The sequence below is a fragment of the Gorilla gorilla genome, chromosome 4, assembly GCF_029281585.2.
Source record: "Gorilla gorilla gorilla isolate KB3781 chromosome 4, NHGRI_mGorGor1-v2.1_pri, whole genome shotgun sequence".
Taxonomy (NCBI): domain Eukaryota; kingdom Metazoa; phylum Chordata; class Mammalia; order Primates; family Hominidae; genus Gorilla; species Gorilla gorilla.
In genome coordinates, this window is record NC_073228.2 from 174,071,597 (window position 1) to 174,088,343 (window position 16,747).

At 44.3% G+C, this 16,747-nt stretch overlaps 1 protein-coding gene across 1 annotated transcript in view; it reads right to left on the bottom strand.

Moving 5' to 3' along the window:
• LCP2 (lymphocyte cytosolic protein 2) overlaps window positions 1-16,747 on the bottom strand; it is a 49,860-nt gene that overhangs the window by 7,414 nt on the left and 25,699 nt on the right. The window contains exons 7-17 of the mRNA XM_004042974.5: window positions 15,392-15,590; window positions 13,061-13,158; window positions 11,670-11,736; window positions 11,469-11,552; window positions 7,621-7,646; window positions 7,496-7,515; window positions 7,289-7,396; window positions 5,574-5,604; window positions 3,334-3,346; window positions 2,506-2,635; window positions 995-1,044 (exon numbers count right to left, since the gene is read on the bottom strand). Coding sequence (XP_004043022.1) covers window positions 995-1,044; window positions 2,506-2,635; window positions 3,334-3,346; window positions 5,574-5,604; window positions 7,289-7,396; window positions 7,496-7,515; window positions 7,621-7,646; window positions 11,469-11,552; window positions 11,670-11,736; window positions 13,061-13,158; window positions 15,392-15,590 — 826 coding nt within the window. The remainder of the gene's footprint in view (window positions 1-994; window positions 1,045-2,505; window positions 2,636-3,333; window positions 3,347-5,573; window positions 5,605-7,288; window positions 7,397-7,495; window positions 7,516-7,620; window positions 7,647-11,468; window positions 11,553-11,669; window positions 11,737-13,060; window positions 13,159-15,391; window positions 15,591-16,747) is intronic.

Sequence of the window (16,747 nt, forward strand, 5' to 3'; positions counted from 1 at the left end):
TTTTCTTGAGAAAAAATTGGAAAATCTGGCAATGCTAAGCCAGTTTCCTGGAATGCTACTTGCTAGAGTTGGGTAACTTTCCCCAGTCATTTGATGCTCATTCGACAAGCATTTTTAAAGTGCCTACCAAGTGCCTGTCACTTGCAAGTCTTTAACAATAAAAAACACAAATTAGTCCTGCCCCGGTGCCTTTCAAAGTGGTTCATGAACCAGCAGTCACAGCATCACATGGAATATGTTAGAAATTCAGAAACTCAGGCCTCACCCCAGACCTCCTGAATTAGAATCTGCATGTTAACACAATTCCCAGGTGATCTGTATGCACGTTCAAGTTGCAGAACACTCTAAGCGAATACTAATCACGGACGTCCAGAGGTGGTATTACTAAAAACACAGGTCCCTGACTTCACTCCGGACTTACTGAATCGGAATCTGTGAGGTTAAGATCTCTTAGTTTGTATTTTGAACATGCTCCCCAACTCACAACCATGGACAGATTGATCATGGAAATCTAAAACTGCAGAGAAAGGCAAACAGGATTCTGAGGATTCCGTAGGGAAACCGGAGCCGGAGGAATAGTTCTGCACAGGAAGATTGGGGATGAGGGCTGGCTTCCTGGTGAAGTGTGTGTAGGTGTGTCCATGTGTGTATGTGTGTATGCATGTGCATGTGTGTGCATGTATTGTGTATGTGTGTATGTGTATACCTGTGTGCACGTGTATATATGTGTACATGTGTATGCATGTGTGTGTGCATGTGTGTATGGGCATGTATATGTATACGTGTGTGTGTGTGTGTGTGTTGCGTTTTAGGTACTATCCTATCATTCCAACAGCCCTTGGCACACTGCAGACACTGAATTAAATGTTGAATGAGGAAATCAGATGCTTTCAGGAAACAATAAAACCCTTGTCGAAAGCTTTTGGGACAGGTTAGGGATCCAGTCATAAAGGCATGATGGCTGAAGCACGTCACAAAAGCCCAGAGTACAAACCTTGAGAGAAGTATGGCGGCAGGGAGGCACTCTGTGGAAAACTGCTGTTACTGAGGAGACAGAAAAAGAACAAAATTTATTTGGATTGGGGTGAAGGGGCCAGACAGGGGAGCTGGGTTAGGGAAGCCAGGCTGCAAATGCTTCTTGATTTGGTATCATTTTCCCTGCTGCCTCCAAAACCATGGGGGCTGGGCACAGGGACAGAACACAGAACACAGGGAATGGAACTACATTCCGCTGTGGACCATGCCAAAGTCTAACAAGCTTTATAAAGCAGAACAGCAACAACATTCAACTGGGTAAAGGGCACTTAACAGTTACTTTAAAAATTGGCTGCAACTTGAGCTCTTTGAGTTGGGAGAATACAGAAGTCCTCTTCTCAGAAGACTTCCCTTTTGCTAGGAAATTATATTAATGGGCTTGTGTTTGGTGAGCAGTGAATCCCCGGGGCTTAGGGTCTGCAAGGAGAGAGTAAGCCAGGTGAGAAGGGAAGTGCATGTTAGGTGGGCTCTGCAGCAGAGGGTGATAGCATTTGCAGGGCTGGGGTGGGGAGGCGGGCCCAGAGGGCCCTGAAATGCTGTCTGTTCCCTCCACACTGAGCAGCAACTCCTGCACCCATCAGTCCAAACCTTTGGGAAAAGTCTGCTCTGCACAGCAACCTTGTGTGAGTGGGATTTTGTGCAAATGAAGGATGGGGTTGGGGCTAGCATGGAGGAAAGCAGCAGGAGGGTCAGCAGACAAGGGCAGCAGATGCCAGCGGGAAGAGGGAGAAGAGCAGCAGAAACTCAGAGCCAGAGGGTCCCAGGGCAGAGGAAACATTGTGAGAATCCTGCTAGGAGTTGGTGGGGGTAGATGAGTCTTGTGGGTGGTTGAGTTTTCTACAATATTAGGGAAGGATCTTGGCTTCTCTCCTTGAATATTAAGGGAGAAGGTGAGCCTGCAGGGCTGGAGGACTTGGGGGACACCACAGGCTGCCCGTGGGCTTGTTTGGGGATAATGACTGGGCCTTTCTCCTGTTCATGCATCTGCCCCTGGGCAGCCTCATACCAGCCCTGAGAAACACAGCTGCTACTGAGAAAACAAGAGGACAGAGCCTGCAATGAATTCCTAGCATCAGCCAAGCACGAGGCGCATTTTCTCAGTCTCCCCAACCAAGATGCAGATGAACTTCAAGTACTTAGACTAAGTGGGTTTCTTAATTATTGTTGTTTGTTTGAACTCATAAAGTGAAAATATTCTTTGTTTTCTACCAAAAGGCCCATTCTATCTGGAGGGATCAAGGAGGAAGTCAATTCCTCACCCCTCTCACCTCAAGCAGAGACCCAGAGGACACTGGTGGATTAACATATCGTTCTTAATGCTCAGTTTGGTTTTATGTCTTAAGACCCAAAATGTTCAGACCCTACTATCTACCTGTCATTTCCTTCTTCCTCAATCTGCCTGGCATTACTTCAGTACTGGATGGACCTAAACATTATATTAAGCTAGAATTTCATGACAGAGCCACAAACCTTTCTGAGAATGCTCCAGGCATGTGAGAGGATGGGAGAGAGTTCATGGGACTTGGCTTAGTAGATCTCGAAGGGAAAGTGTTGGAGCTCATAGGAAGTAGTGCTGGCTGGGGCAAAGGTCTTTGATGCACTGTGCAGAAGTAGAAAACAATGAATGAGATTGGCAGGCCCCAGCTGTCACTAAGAAACATTCCATAACCGCCCCCAGTTAGAAACAGCTAGTATAAAGAGGACACAAAAATCCAGCAAATCAGATGTAATTAGGAAGTAGTAGGATGGAACCTTGCTCTCAGGATGTTTCTAGATGACTTAACCACCATAGAATCCATTTACAAAGGGGCGCAGATCTAGATGATACTCTCAAATACACATTGATTTTGTTTTTCATTTTTGAAATGTTAACTTGGCAGAAAATTGTCAGCTGGAAACCTTATAAATTTCAGAAATGATTTACAAGTTTTGTTTTATGAAAGTCAAAATTTTATGCTATCTCATTCATTGGCAGTTACTGATTCTTTACCCACGTGTGTTAGAAGACATAAATGTGAGAAATGTTTCCATCAAACCATGCATGCAATTTTACATTTTGTGATACGATTAAATAATCTGCACTGTTACACATGAATTTAGTCTTCTTCGGTAATCTAACCAAGTAATCCATTTTACTATAGTTATGCAGTATGCCAATTGACATAAGTCTACTTAATACTAATTTAAGACTTATAATTGATTCTATGGGGTTCCTGTACTAAACAATTCCACTTGAATGCCTGAGCAGGAAAATGAAAGAATGAGTTATAGGCTGTAAGAATGTGTTTCCGAACATACCATCATCTTCATCCTGGGAAGGGGAAGAAAAAAAAAGATATTAAGCTATCATCAAAATACAATTCTTAAAATAAAAACTGCATTTCTCAATCAAATAAATCAAATAAGTATCTGTTTCTTTCTCTGGCAGTTATACATCCTCATAATAAATATACTGTGGAGAATAATAGAAGTTGCTAAGTGTTTTACAATTTCTTAATACAAACAGTCATCTAAGGGCATTCCAGTATGAGACTCTCCTCATATACTCAGCATGAAATAGATTCTGAGGTGCCTAAAAGGGCCCAAAGATGTAATAATATTGGCAATATCTACAATGTGTCCAAAAGATTCATACACAAGATTTCATTCAGTTCCCCTAGTGACCCCCCAAAAATTTAACATCCTCATTTTACAAAAGCATGATGCTGAGGAAGCTTCCTTAGCTTGCCAGGAGTTGCAGAGATGGATTCAACCCCAAATATGTCTGACCAAAGCTCAGTCTTCTTTTTGGCTCTCTTTTGCAATGGCCACTCTTCTTCTGATCAATAAGACCATATTTATACGGTGGCTTACAAGGTTCCTCTACAACCCTCACCATTTTTATCTTCAGAGCAACCTTGGGAAATTAGACAAGGGAGGGGCTATTTTCTCTTCCACTCAGATAAGAAATGAGGTTCAAAGAGAAAAAATGATGTTGCCACCAACTAGTAGACCAAAAGGGCCAGCTTGAACTTGTTTAGTTAGGCCAGATCTGTAATGATGAAACAGCATCTTTCTCAAAGTGTTGTTAGAAGGATTAAATTAGCTACTACTTGTGCCTGGCTTGTGTTAAGTGCTCTTTAATAAAAGTTTGCCATCATCAATCCTATCACACACTGAGAGAAGGCGAAAAAGGCCACAGTCAAAATCATTCATCCCAGTTGGCCAACTGGGAGTCCCAGCAAAGAGCTGCATAAATAAACACACATGGGCTCACAAACCCCACACGACAAAATCACTCTTCAATACTTTTGCAAGTATATTCCCTCTGGTTCCAGAAAATACAACTCCCAGATTCTCATGAGCACAAGTGTCAATCCTTCCAGAGACAGGGAACCTGGAATGTGATGTTATCCTCACTGTCCAGCCTTACCTCTGCCTTGTTCCTATCTCTGCAGCCAAGCTACTGTTCTCACTGTCCCTGCAGCCTCCGTGAGCACTGGTATCCACCTGCTCAGGACACTCCTGAGGGGAATCCCCATGGGCTTTCTTTAAGAACGACTCTATTCTATGCCCTCCCTATCATTCAATGACCAGCATAAACCTCACATCCTCTAGGAAGTCACCGCTGGCTCCTTGAGCTACACGGGACACTTTCTTCCCTCAGCCCCACAGAGCATCCCGTGATTGCATGCTGTCTGGCATGAGGGGTTGCGAGTGTGCCTGCCTCCATAAGATCTCAGCACTTCATCGGAACAAGCACAGCATCTAGCACAGAGCTGCAAAATAGCAGGCGCTTTTGGGCTGAGCCCTTGAATGACAGCAGGGGTCTGATGGCCTTCAGAGGGCTTATGGTGTAGAGAAACTCAGCAGATCTGGGTTCAGATCCTGGCTCTTTATAAGCATGCAATTTGCAAAGAGCATCTTATTCCTTCTGAGCCTCAATTTCCTCTCCATAAAAGAGAAAAGATGTTTCCTTATGGGTTCATTATACTCATATGTAAAGCAAGAAATACTCAACTATCCTGGTTTTCCTGGGATGGAGATAGTTCTTGGGACACGGGACTTTTCAGTGCTAAAACTGACAGCATCCCTCGCAAACAGGGACAACTGGTCATATTTAAGTAGCATGGCAATGTGCACATGGTAAGCATTCAAGAAATGCTATTTCCCCTCTTTTTCAGGTTGTGGAAGTATTGAAAAGGAAAACAGTAGCCTTGGAAATTTAGGCATGGTCCAAACTTCTGGCCTTCCCGTACTTTATCCTCTTTTTCTCCTTGTGCCCTGTAATTACCAGCCCCTGGTAATGGGGCTGCAATTAAGCCAGCCACTCTGGGAGCTCTTAGAGGGACATGAGCTAAACAACACAGCATGATGGGCTCCAGACAATGACCAAGGCCCAAAGCCAGAGGCACCAGCCCTTAAGAGACAAGAACCCTGGTTGCAGGACCTGCTCCAGGTGCTGGGCCAAGGCCAAGGTGGATGGAGTCCCAACCTCCTAAGAGCCTACGCTTCTTTTCCCTGTATCAAGCACTTACAAACTGACATTTTGTACTTACATTCTCTCTTCTGTCTGGTCCCCATCCATGCCTGAAATGAATTAGGGCAAATAAAAAGAACTGAGCATGAAGAGTTTCAAAGAGCCAGCCTTAGAATACAGTTTTGCTTCATTGAATAATGAGAAATCGAACCCACTGAGCCTAGGGAAGATGGGAAGCAACAGACCCCCAAAGAGCAGGGGAGAGGGGGTGGAAGGGAGATCTGGTTACTCCATGTTCTGCCATCATTGCCAGCTGAGCTAGGCAAACCTTTGTTCTGCGTAACTAATGCAGCAAATAATTATGTGTGTGTATATATATATATGCACACTGTATATATATATATGCATATATATATACACACTGTATATATATATACATATATACACATTGTATATATATATACATATATATACACATTGTATATATATATATACAGTGTATATATATATATACACACTGTATATATATATATACATATATACTGTATATATATACACATATATACTGTATATATACATACTCTATATGTATATGTACACACACACTATATGTATATATACACACACGCACACACACACATATATGTGCTTTAGTCAGCAAACTAACTCTTTAGTAGCTATTAAATTTTACTGAGCTGTTGTTTTTCCCAAGAAATGAAAACATTTTAGGTAATATTCTCCCTTGCTCTTGTTTTAAAACAGCCCTCTCAGGGCCCACCTTGGTGTAAAGAGAAGACAATTAGAAAATGTTGCTGCTTTGGGACTATTCCAAAGGGGGCTTGGTACACTTTGCCCAGATGAATGAGCTAGTCAAACGGACTTGGGGACAGCTGCCTTAGGGCTGCGACAGGCATCTGCACTGCCTGGGCCATATAATGTCCTCTCTGGGGAGAAGGGGAAGAGCTGGACAATTTGTTGAACACCTCCTGTGTGTCAGACGCTTCACACATCATCATCTCATTCTGTGTTTATTTAAAATTTTGGAATTTTGTTTCTTATGAGTTTGCTGCATTTATTTTGATTTTTTAAAAACATTACACTAAAATGTTATCAAACTCCATTACTGAGGAGGTTTTTTGGCACACTTTAGCCCTGGTCCTAATTTAATCCTCACAACAGCCAAGCAAGGGCGATAGTTATGACCCCTGATTCACAAATGAGATGGAAGCTTTGGTTGTATTCTTTGCAAGTAGCAAGGTTGGCCTTAACCCCAGGTACATGTGCGCCATTTGGTAAATAGGCTGAAAACTACTTCACAGCAAAGCTAAAAATACTAAGGCAGAGCTCAGTATTCTGCAATTATCAAATGTGGTTGAGCAGTAAGGAAGACACTTGCGGTGACCTGAAAAACCTCCCCCAACCATTTCCTCTCTGCTACCTGTATTGAAAAATAAAATGGTGAGTACAGTTCCTATGCACTGTGAAGGCTTTGCTATAACGAGGTTGGAAAACTCAATGAAATATTTGACTGGAATCTCTAAAAACAGCGGTCACCCCTTACTCTTGATTAGATGTCACTCTACTCATTTCTCAGTAGAGTCCATTTCCTTCAAAGAGACCCTGATCCTTCATAGCCAACCTGTGAAGCCTGAACATCCCTCAAGCCACAGCAAAAAAAAGGCCCACCCTGCCCGGGAGCACCGAGGAGCCTCGGTTCCCACTGCAGAGTCAGCACAGGGCAGCCTGTCTGCTGGCCACTCTGAGTGACAAGCTCAAACAACACCAGACAATTACTTTGGCACAGGTGGCTTCTTCCCTGGCAGGGGGCTGCTCCTTTCATGTCTTTCCGTGGTCGGTGGTAAAGGAGGCTTTTGAATCTTGGGTAAATGCTCCCCGAGTGGCCTGTGGAGTTCAGGAAAAGGATGTGTGAGAAACAAACTTTGCCGAGGCAGAGTTCTACAGAACGTCCCATGTACCCTCATGTAGATGCAACAGTCTTACCTTCCCGCCGGAATCAAGGGCTGCAAGACAGGAGGAAAAATGTATGAGTGTCCAAGCACTTTTCAAAGAATAAGGACAAGATGTGAAACAAATAAACACAACCAAAAAACAAGTTCACAGCTTACCTTGTCAGAAAATGGTGGTTTCTTTCCTGTAAATGACAGAGAGCAGATGGGCCATGAGTTCAGAACTTCATAAGCATGAGGTTTAAAAACACAGTTCGATGAAACTACGAGCCTGAACCCTTTTGGGGGTTGATGGGGTTTAAGCATTAAAGAATCAGAAACTTCAGACTAGGAAGAGTCCGTCAGAGACCACCAAATTTTATAAGCTCAGAGAAATTAAATGGCTTGACCATTTAATTTGAAGGCCACACAGCTTTGTGTACATACAAGTAGTGTTGTGGAGTCTGTGCTTTTTTTAAATAAAATCACATTTTCTTTTATATAACTGATGATCAAAAGGATTAATGTTTCCTTGGGATTTTATGCCTCTTTAATTGGCCAAAGTGTTTCTTCTGCAGCCTAAGTTTTATTTTTATATCTGAAATAAATCCACTTGCCGCGGAGAGGGTAACTTTTATCCAATTCTGTGAAACACTTGATATTAAATGGAGCACTCCACTTAGTTTCTGAAAAAACTTTTCACTTGGGGAGAGCATTTCAGGAGATTCTCCTGGTATGCTGCAAATCTTTTTTGTCTGCTTGTTTTTTGTTAGTATTGTTTGTTTGTTTTGCTTTTCTTCTAGAACGGATGATATTCAGGCTCCCTGAAGAAATGCCAGGTGTACTTGATAATTGTGCATCACAAAGTTATTCAAAGTAATTTAATTTGTATTCTATCTAAAGTCCCCTAGAATAAATATGCCCTTTGTCTTCAATGTGATGAAAGTATTACTAAGAAAATTCAACCAGGTCTAGAAGCAAATCCTACATGACCAAGAACAAGTTATTTAAGGTTTTTGAATCCCAATGTTATCATCTCTAAAATGAAGATTATAGACTAAAACTCTAGAGGTTTGCCATAAGAATTGGGTGACAATTTGCATGCAGGATCAGGCACTTGATTGTGAAAGTTGATCATACAAATTGGGAATTCTATCACCTCCAAGGAAAACAGAGTCGAGAAGCCAGAGGGAAAAGCACTCAGGACACATAACATTGCTCCAGAAATGTGATTCTATGTGAGGTTGGCTGCTGAAAGTGCCTGCTGTTTCCTGAAACAGCAGTTTCATCTAGCAGTTGCTGAAATAATCTGCTGCAACTCGAAGATTAATTTTGCCCTCTGCCATTGCTCACCAATCAAAACTTGCCAGCCCCCAGAACCGATGAACTTTCTCAACGAGCGATATTGTAACACTTCTCCTTTTTATAAAACTTCCAATCTTCTTTTTGTTCTTCAGACATACTGAAGACCTTGAGGACCAATTGCCCCAAATTGCAATTCTTTCTTCCTAAATAAAACAAATTTAGAGATTTTCCTCTACGTTTTTATTTTGACTTTGATATGGTCCATGCGGGCTGACAATTGTTAGTTAACTCGCCTTTCTTTCCCTTCCTTCCACACCCAGGCACAGTTAACGCCCTATGGCGAATGGTGATATTATCTCCCTGGAGTTGTATTTTCACAACGTGATTTATTCTTTAAGGACCAAGTACATGCCAGGCCCATGATAAGAATATTGCTTCACTGTGAAGAGCTTACTGACACTGAGTGCGGTGGCTCATGCCTGTTGGGAGGCCAAGACAGGAGAATCACTTGAGGCCAGGAGTTCAAGATCAGCCTGGTGAACACAGGGAAACCCCAGTCTCTACAGAATATTTAAAAATTAGCCAGGCATGGGGACATGCACCTGTAACCTCAGCCCCTTGGGAGGCTGGAGAAGGATTGCTTGACCCGAGGAGTTTGAGGCTATAATGAGCTATGATGCTGTCACTGCACTCCAGCCTAGGTGACATAGTGAGACCCTGACTCAAAAAAAACTAAAAATAAAAAAATAAAAATAAAACGGAGCTTGCTGGTAATGGGGAGAGTTTTGACGGTATAAAAGATGCTTATAAAAGTTTGGTTTGGGGTGGAACCTCTACTTTAGAGGGGCACCCAGGAAACTTACATTTATATTCTTTGGCCTGAATAAGTATTTCAAAATTTGCCAATTTTTTTTTTTTTTTGAGACAGAGTCTCGCTCTGTCGCCCAGGCTGGAGTGCAGTGGCACGATCTCGGCTCACTGCAAGCTCTGCCTCCCAGGTTCACGCCATTCTCCTGCCTCAGCCTCCTGGGTAGCTGGGACTGCAGGTGCCCACCACCATGCCTGGTTAATTTTTTGTATTTTTAGTAGAGACGGGGTTTCACCGTGTTAGCCAGGATGGTCTCCATCTCCTGATGTTGTGATCTGCCCGCCTCAGCCTCCCAAAGTGCTGGGATTACAGGCATGAGCCACCATGCCTGGCAAAATTTGCCAATTTTTGCATGTTCTCTGAGCATGTTAAAAGTCTCATGTGGAGTGTAAACATTTTAAGAAGACAGTAATCCTTCCAAAACATCACAGAAAAGGGACTAATTCAAGGGTAAAACAGAAATTGTCAGAAAAGTGTGTCATTTAAAAATGCTTTTAAATATAGAAAAAAAGAATATTTTAAAGGAATAACTTTTGTGTCAGGAGGTGATTGCGAAGGATTTGATGTCAGTGTTCCACTTTTCTGATGTCTCGTCTCATGGTAGTGAGCAGGGTTGGAATCTGAAGTCAAATCTATCTTCATTTCCATGTAATTATACAGCTCTCTACAGCAGACAATTCCAAGGCAAACCAGCCAGCACAGCTTTGCATGACACAGCAGAGCTGTGATGTAGTTCGGGGAAAGAGCAGCGAGCAGCAGCCTCATATCCAAGAACTGAAAGTCATTTTGCTGACAGACAAAAAGGGATTGAGGCCACAGAAAGCTAAATGCCTTGCTCAGAGCATAGCCAAGAAAGGGGTGGGGGCAGCTGGGATTCTGGGCTCTTTTCCGTTCAGTTGCAGAGTTCCTTCCTCAGACTCATGTAGTTCACAGCAAGTTAAAAACCAGGGTCCTCAACTGCAGCCTGATATGGTGGAAAAGAGCCCCCACTTAGAAGTCAGAAAGACAAGTGTTCGAATTTAGGCAAATTTAGGCAAATTATTCAACTTCTTTGACCCTTAATTTTATCATCTGAGAAGTGAGGTTAAAAATGCACCTCCTTTGTTGAGTTGGTGTGAGGATTAGCGATACTGTAGGTGTATTTGTGGTAGGTAGAGCACTTGCCCCATAGCAGTTGCTCAATAAATGGTAGCTAAGAATTGAATTGAAAATAGCTCCACGTGAAGGTAACTGCAATCCAAGAATATTCTGTGTAAATTGTGAAGAAAAAGCACTGTGGTATACCCAATGTTTGATCAATTGCATACCTAAAACAAAAACATCCCTGACATTTGAATAGCACCTTAGGGATTTATAAGGCATTTTCTATGTACAGAACATCCACCTTACAGATTAGGAGATTGAGCTCTGAAAAACTAACATCCCTGTGGTCTGTGAGCTATTAAGTAGCAGGCAAGGCAGCAGACAACAGCTCCCCCAACCCTTTTGTCTCAATTCAGGTCCTCTCTCTGTACCCTAAAGCCTCTTGGCTGAAGGACAATGGGATTTGTATACACAGATCATCCACATCACATAGAGAAGCAGCACAGCCCCCAGAAGCTGCAAGCAGGAGCTTTCTAATGAGGCTGATATGGGTTTTGGTCTCTACTCCCATCACTTGGTAGCTGTGTGATCTTGGGAAGGTAGCTCTTTGTGTCTCCGTTTCCTTATCTGTAAAATGAGGATGATTCTACTAGTCTCCACTTCCTAGTATTGTGGCCATAGTTAAATGAGATGGTACATGTGAAACGTATGCAGGAAGCACTTTATAACAGCTTATCATTATTACTATGCATTAAATGTGAATCATACCCACCTAGTGTGAAGGGTTCTCTATCAAACGGAGCTAATGAACGATCTAGGGGAGGTTTCGTGCTTCTGTCTATTGAAGGAGCAGGGACTGGAAGGGGAAAAGGCTGACATCAATTAAAAGAAGAAAGCAGTCGGCTGGGGGTTGGGCGGGGCTAGGGGAGTGCCTGGTGGGAACAGGGCAAGAGAGAGCAGCCCTTGTACTCACGCTTTGCCGTTTTGTGGTTTCTGCTTCTGCTGGGTTCTTCGTGGTTGGTCTGGGGTGGGGGCAGTGGCTGCATAAAGATCCAAACGTTAGGAAGCACTTCCAATACATCAGCAAGAGCCGGCACTCCCAAAACCTGTCTGGATCTGCTCACTTTTCCTCATCTTCATGTTCTGCCTACAAACATCCATGTCCCTTTCTTCAGTGAACTACTGCAGTAGCCTCCTATCTGAGCTCCCTGTTCTAGACTCTGCCACGCAAGCTCTTTTCTGCAGGCAGCAGAGTGAGCATGTCACTTTCCTGCTAAGACTTCCAGTGGCTCCTATCACATTAGAAACAAAATTGAAACTCGTTAATGCCCTGCGAGGCCCTGCCTGAGCTGGCCCATGTCTGCCCTCTCAACTCTTTCCTGTGATCCCTTCTCAGTACTCATGGGGTCCCTACCATAGAATCTTCTCGCAGTTCCTGGAAAATCTCAAGGTTATGCCCTCTTTGGCATCCGTACACTTGTTTCCCTCTGCCTAGAACGTTCTTCTCCTGGCTCTTCCCACAACTGGCTCATTCTGTCCCAGGTCCTTGTCACCTCCCCCCCCCCCCCCATAACGTCATGTTACCTGGTCTTCTGTCCCCCGAACCACACATAACTACTCAAATGATCTCTTTCAGACATCTGTCTACCGTCTGATAACTAGCCCTAGTTGAGTTTTATGAAAGCAGGGACCTTATTTATCTTGTTCACACTTTATCCCCAACGCCTAGAACTCTGCTTGGCACATAGTAGCTGCTCAGACAATATTTGCTGATTAAATAAGTGAATCCTGCATCTCAAAAGAAGGTCTTCAAATCTCAAAAGCAATATACATCTGTAGATAAACTTGTGAAGAGAACACATTCATAACTATCAATTCCTTAGTCTGAGCTTCTCAGGGTCACTCTGGGAACTTCTCAGATTCACAAGGGCCGGGCTGTATGCTTGAAGAAGGAGAAAACGGGGTTTGCTACCTCGGTCTCCTCCGGTCTGAAGGCTCCTGTCCTTGGAATTTCAGGTGTCGGCCAGAAGGTGGCGCAAGTCTTTTTGCAGGAGAGAGGAAGGCTCGGTACCCAGACAACACCAGTAGGTGCCACGGACTTAATTCGGTTCTCTTTGGGTTTATTTTACAGTTTTCACTTCTCTCAAATAGTGGGAAGTAAATAAAAACCACCCGTATTTTACCCCAAAAAAGAAACACTTGTGAATGCTTGGGTATGCCTTTCCCCAGCCGAGGGAAAAGATTATAATCTTTTCTTACAAAATTAGAATGAGATAAAGATGTTTATAGTTTTATTTTTCTCTCTGGCGGACGAAATAACTGCAGGGGACACCAAGTACTGTAAAAGAACGGGAGGAGGCCTACCGAGTGATTCCGGCCGGCTGTTGGGGGCGGGAGGGCGGCCATCGGTCTCTGGGGGGGCACAGGAGGCTGCTGGGGGGTTTTCCCAGAGGGGGGCCGGTCTGTGGAAACACAAGGTTATTAAAGTGAAAGGGGAGTGTCGGCCAAGCAGGGGTCTCCAGGAACAGATATGCAGCTCGGGGCACCGGGGGTGCATGATCCTTGACCCCCAGGCCCACACGAGCCCCAGCCACGGGGAGACCCAGCCTGGATCTCACCCACCCCTCCCTGCCCATTTTTTCTGTCCTAGTTTGTGTCACTCTCCTTATACACAGGCTCAGCTTTCTTTGCATTTCACAGGAATAGGTATTTATCAGAGATTTTGCCAATCAAGAAAGGCCTCTTTGTAACCAGCTCAGCCAGAACTGGAAGGGAGGATTTTCAGACAATTTTGTAAGAAGTAAACATACGCATACCTCTGTATGCAGACACACAGATATACACATGTGCACACATGCATGCACACACATGCATATATATGCACACACCTGCATACACAGAGACACGAGTGCACACAGACACACACACATGCCAAAAATCTCACAGGCACACCCAGCTACCTGTGCAGGGTGAAGTCAGCTCTCACTGTCATAGGGATCTTGTTCTGTCTGCCCTTCCTTCCCCTCTCCAGTGTCCTGGGCTACCTCCTCCCTGACACTTCCTCATTTTGCTCATCTCTTCCCATAAAGGGAGGAGCTGGTCACCAACTTCTGTTACCAGACCACAGACTCTTAAGTGGAAGCTAGATTTGCCTTGAGCAGAAACTCACATTATCTGGGCAGAAACTCACATTATCCACATCTCCAGGGAAGTGTTCCTAGGCCAGGTTGACAGGCTGGCAATTTCCTACCCCTTTGATAGGAAAGGCCAGGACAAGACCATCAAGCAAGAGGGGTGAGTGGGTAGGGCCTCCTTACGCTTTGTGCCCTGGGTGCCTCTCTTGCCTGACTCTAGTCCCAGCCTTGGGGAGGTGCAGCTCTTCCACAGGGAAGACGGTAGGAGCAAGGCCCAGCCTGATCTAATTCCACCCTGCTCCACCCGCACTGGCCATCTCTCAGCTTCTCTAATAGGCCATGCTCCTTTGAGCCTCAGGGCCTTTGCACAGCCATTTCTACTGCTTCAAATGTTCTTCCCTTACCACATCCACTTCCACTTGGCCAACTTGTATTTATCCTTTAACCTTGGCTTAATATCACAGCTTAAAGATACACCCTCAGGCAAACGCTCCAGCCTCATCTGTGCTTGTCTTCCTGCCTCTGTGTCACGGTTTCACCAAGTAACCTCATGGCTCATTTGTTGGAGGGTGCGTCACCTGCCAGACTGTCAGTCCCTTGGCGAGGGCTGTCTTATTCACTCTGTATCTTAATGACTGGCACACACAAGGCACTCAACAACTGACTCATCCATTGCTTTTCCGGACCTCCACTTCCCTGTATATGAAACAGACTTGATCATGGTTGTCCTTATTACATAGATGTTTAAAAACCACCACGAGATATTGAGACAGCATTTTGTGAAAGGGCTTTAAAATGGAAATGGGTTATACCGCATAAAGGATTAAATGGTATTCGTTTTTTGTGGTACTGACCTTCAATTTTCAGTGTACTCTCTGAAAATACATTATTTAAGAATATATTTGTTTATTTTCTGTCAACACCACTACTAGAATGTAAGCCCCAGGAGGCAGGGGCTATGTCTTCTTTCCTGATCATTTCTAAGCACTGAGAACGGGGCCTGGGCTCCCAGCAGATCAACAATGTTTGTTGAATGAATGGAGAGAGAAGTGGGCTAAAAGGAGAGATAGACAATAGAAATCGTAAACACCGTCTAATATTTTTTAAAGTTATAGTCAAACCCTAGTCAATATCTTCATGTTTATTCTAGCATAATAATGCCATGTAACTATAATTTGGTCAAAAGATGGGGAGGAACAGGAAAGTACTCTTGGAGTACCTGAGTAAACTGCAGAATGAGTTGAAACTGCCAAATAGCCTTAGGTGGTAGCTCAATGCTGTTATCAGCCACCATAGGCAAGAATTGGTTGCAGTCTTAGTAGTCCTCACAGGAAACCTATGTGGTCTGTACATTTATTATCCTATTTCACAGATGAGGAAATTGAGGCCCAGAAAGACAGAGTTACTTGTACAAAGCCACATAGCTGTTAAGAAGCCGAGCAGATATCGAGACCCAGAGCTTTCTGCTACATGGGCAAGCTGGGGCATCAGCCTTCCATGCAGCAGTGGCGAGCTTGGCTTTGGGCTGCTCGGGCCAGAAAATCCGGAAACGGGCCCTTACCGATGTACATGGAGTTGGAGTTGGGGAAAGGCTTGGCAGGCAGGATGGAGTTCTGCAGAGCTTCCTCGTCATTGGAGGGTGGCGGCTCATAATCCGCGTCATCTTCCACGGGTGCCTCTTCCTCCTCATTGGGGGACTCATAGTCTCCATCATCCTCCCCATCCTGGTCATCATTGGGACTTTCATAATCGTCTTCTTCCTGCCCACACAGTGATAGGGACAGTGCAGTTTGTAGAGGCTCTGTGGCCCTCGATGTGCCTGTGCCTACTCTCTCCCTGCCAAGCCTCACAACAGTATAACCTGGGGCCAGGCAGCCTGAAGATGGTTACTCCCATTTTACAGTTGAGGAATCTGAGGTCAGGGAGCACCGTACCACAGGAGCAGCAAGTCATGGACTTGAGACCTTGGTGAAGGTCTTCGGACCACCTTTTTACACAACACCTTTTTTGCACAACAGACAGAGAAGAAAGGGGAAGGATGCTGGAATAGAGGGTACCGGAATAGGCTCTGTCTTGAGTAAACACATTTTTTGCTCCAGGCATCACCAAGAGAAAGACTAAAGGCCTGGAGCATTTGTGATGATACTAGTTAATTGCCATTTTGTTCAAGGGTGCCTGTGCTCAAAAAAATGTCCTCTCATTATAACCTGGTGCAGCGTTGAAGGCCCAGCTAATGGGAAAAACAGATAAACAAAGCCTGTTAAGTGGAAGGCAGATTAAGTTGTGTCTAGGAGGGGACTGCCAGAGGCTGTGCTGTTCTTTTTGTTGAAAGTTGAGTGTATCAACATATCCATTATTCATGAAATCTGACACTGAGTTTGAAGCTGCTCTCTTGGAAAGAATCTCTAAATTTTAGATTTTTTATTGTATTTTATTTTTGCTTCTTCCTGGGTCTCAGGGAAAGTAAGCCCGAGGTGCTGGATGCTTGCCTTTGAAGCAGTCCATGAAGGTGAACGAGCATCAGAATGACTTCCCAAGCAAAGGCGGCACCATCAGCAGCAGTGATGAGCGCTCATCACGGTCATGCCAAAGTCCAGGGGGTGAGTCAATGAGCCCAGACCTCAACACTCAAGGGCAGTGTGGGAAAAAGCAATGGGAAGTGACCACTTTTTGAGGAAAGAAATGTTCCAGTGTCCTAGAAATCCTGACAGCTTTGGGTGGCCTCAGGCAGACTGTCTTTACGTTGTTCTGTTGAGACAGTCCTGTGTTTGTTTTTGACTTGAGGAATATTAAAAACATCAACAACAGAGGGGCAAAGTGAGCATTGGGTGCCTTCCCAACTCCAAAAAAAGACTTTGTCCTGCCCTGTCAGGGTTCTTATAACTTTAGGAGCAGGTGGGCAGAGCCCCAGAGGAAT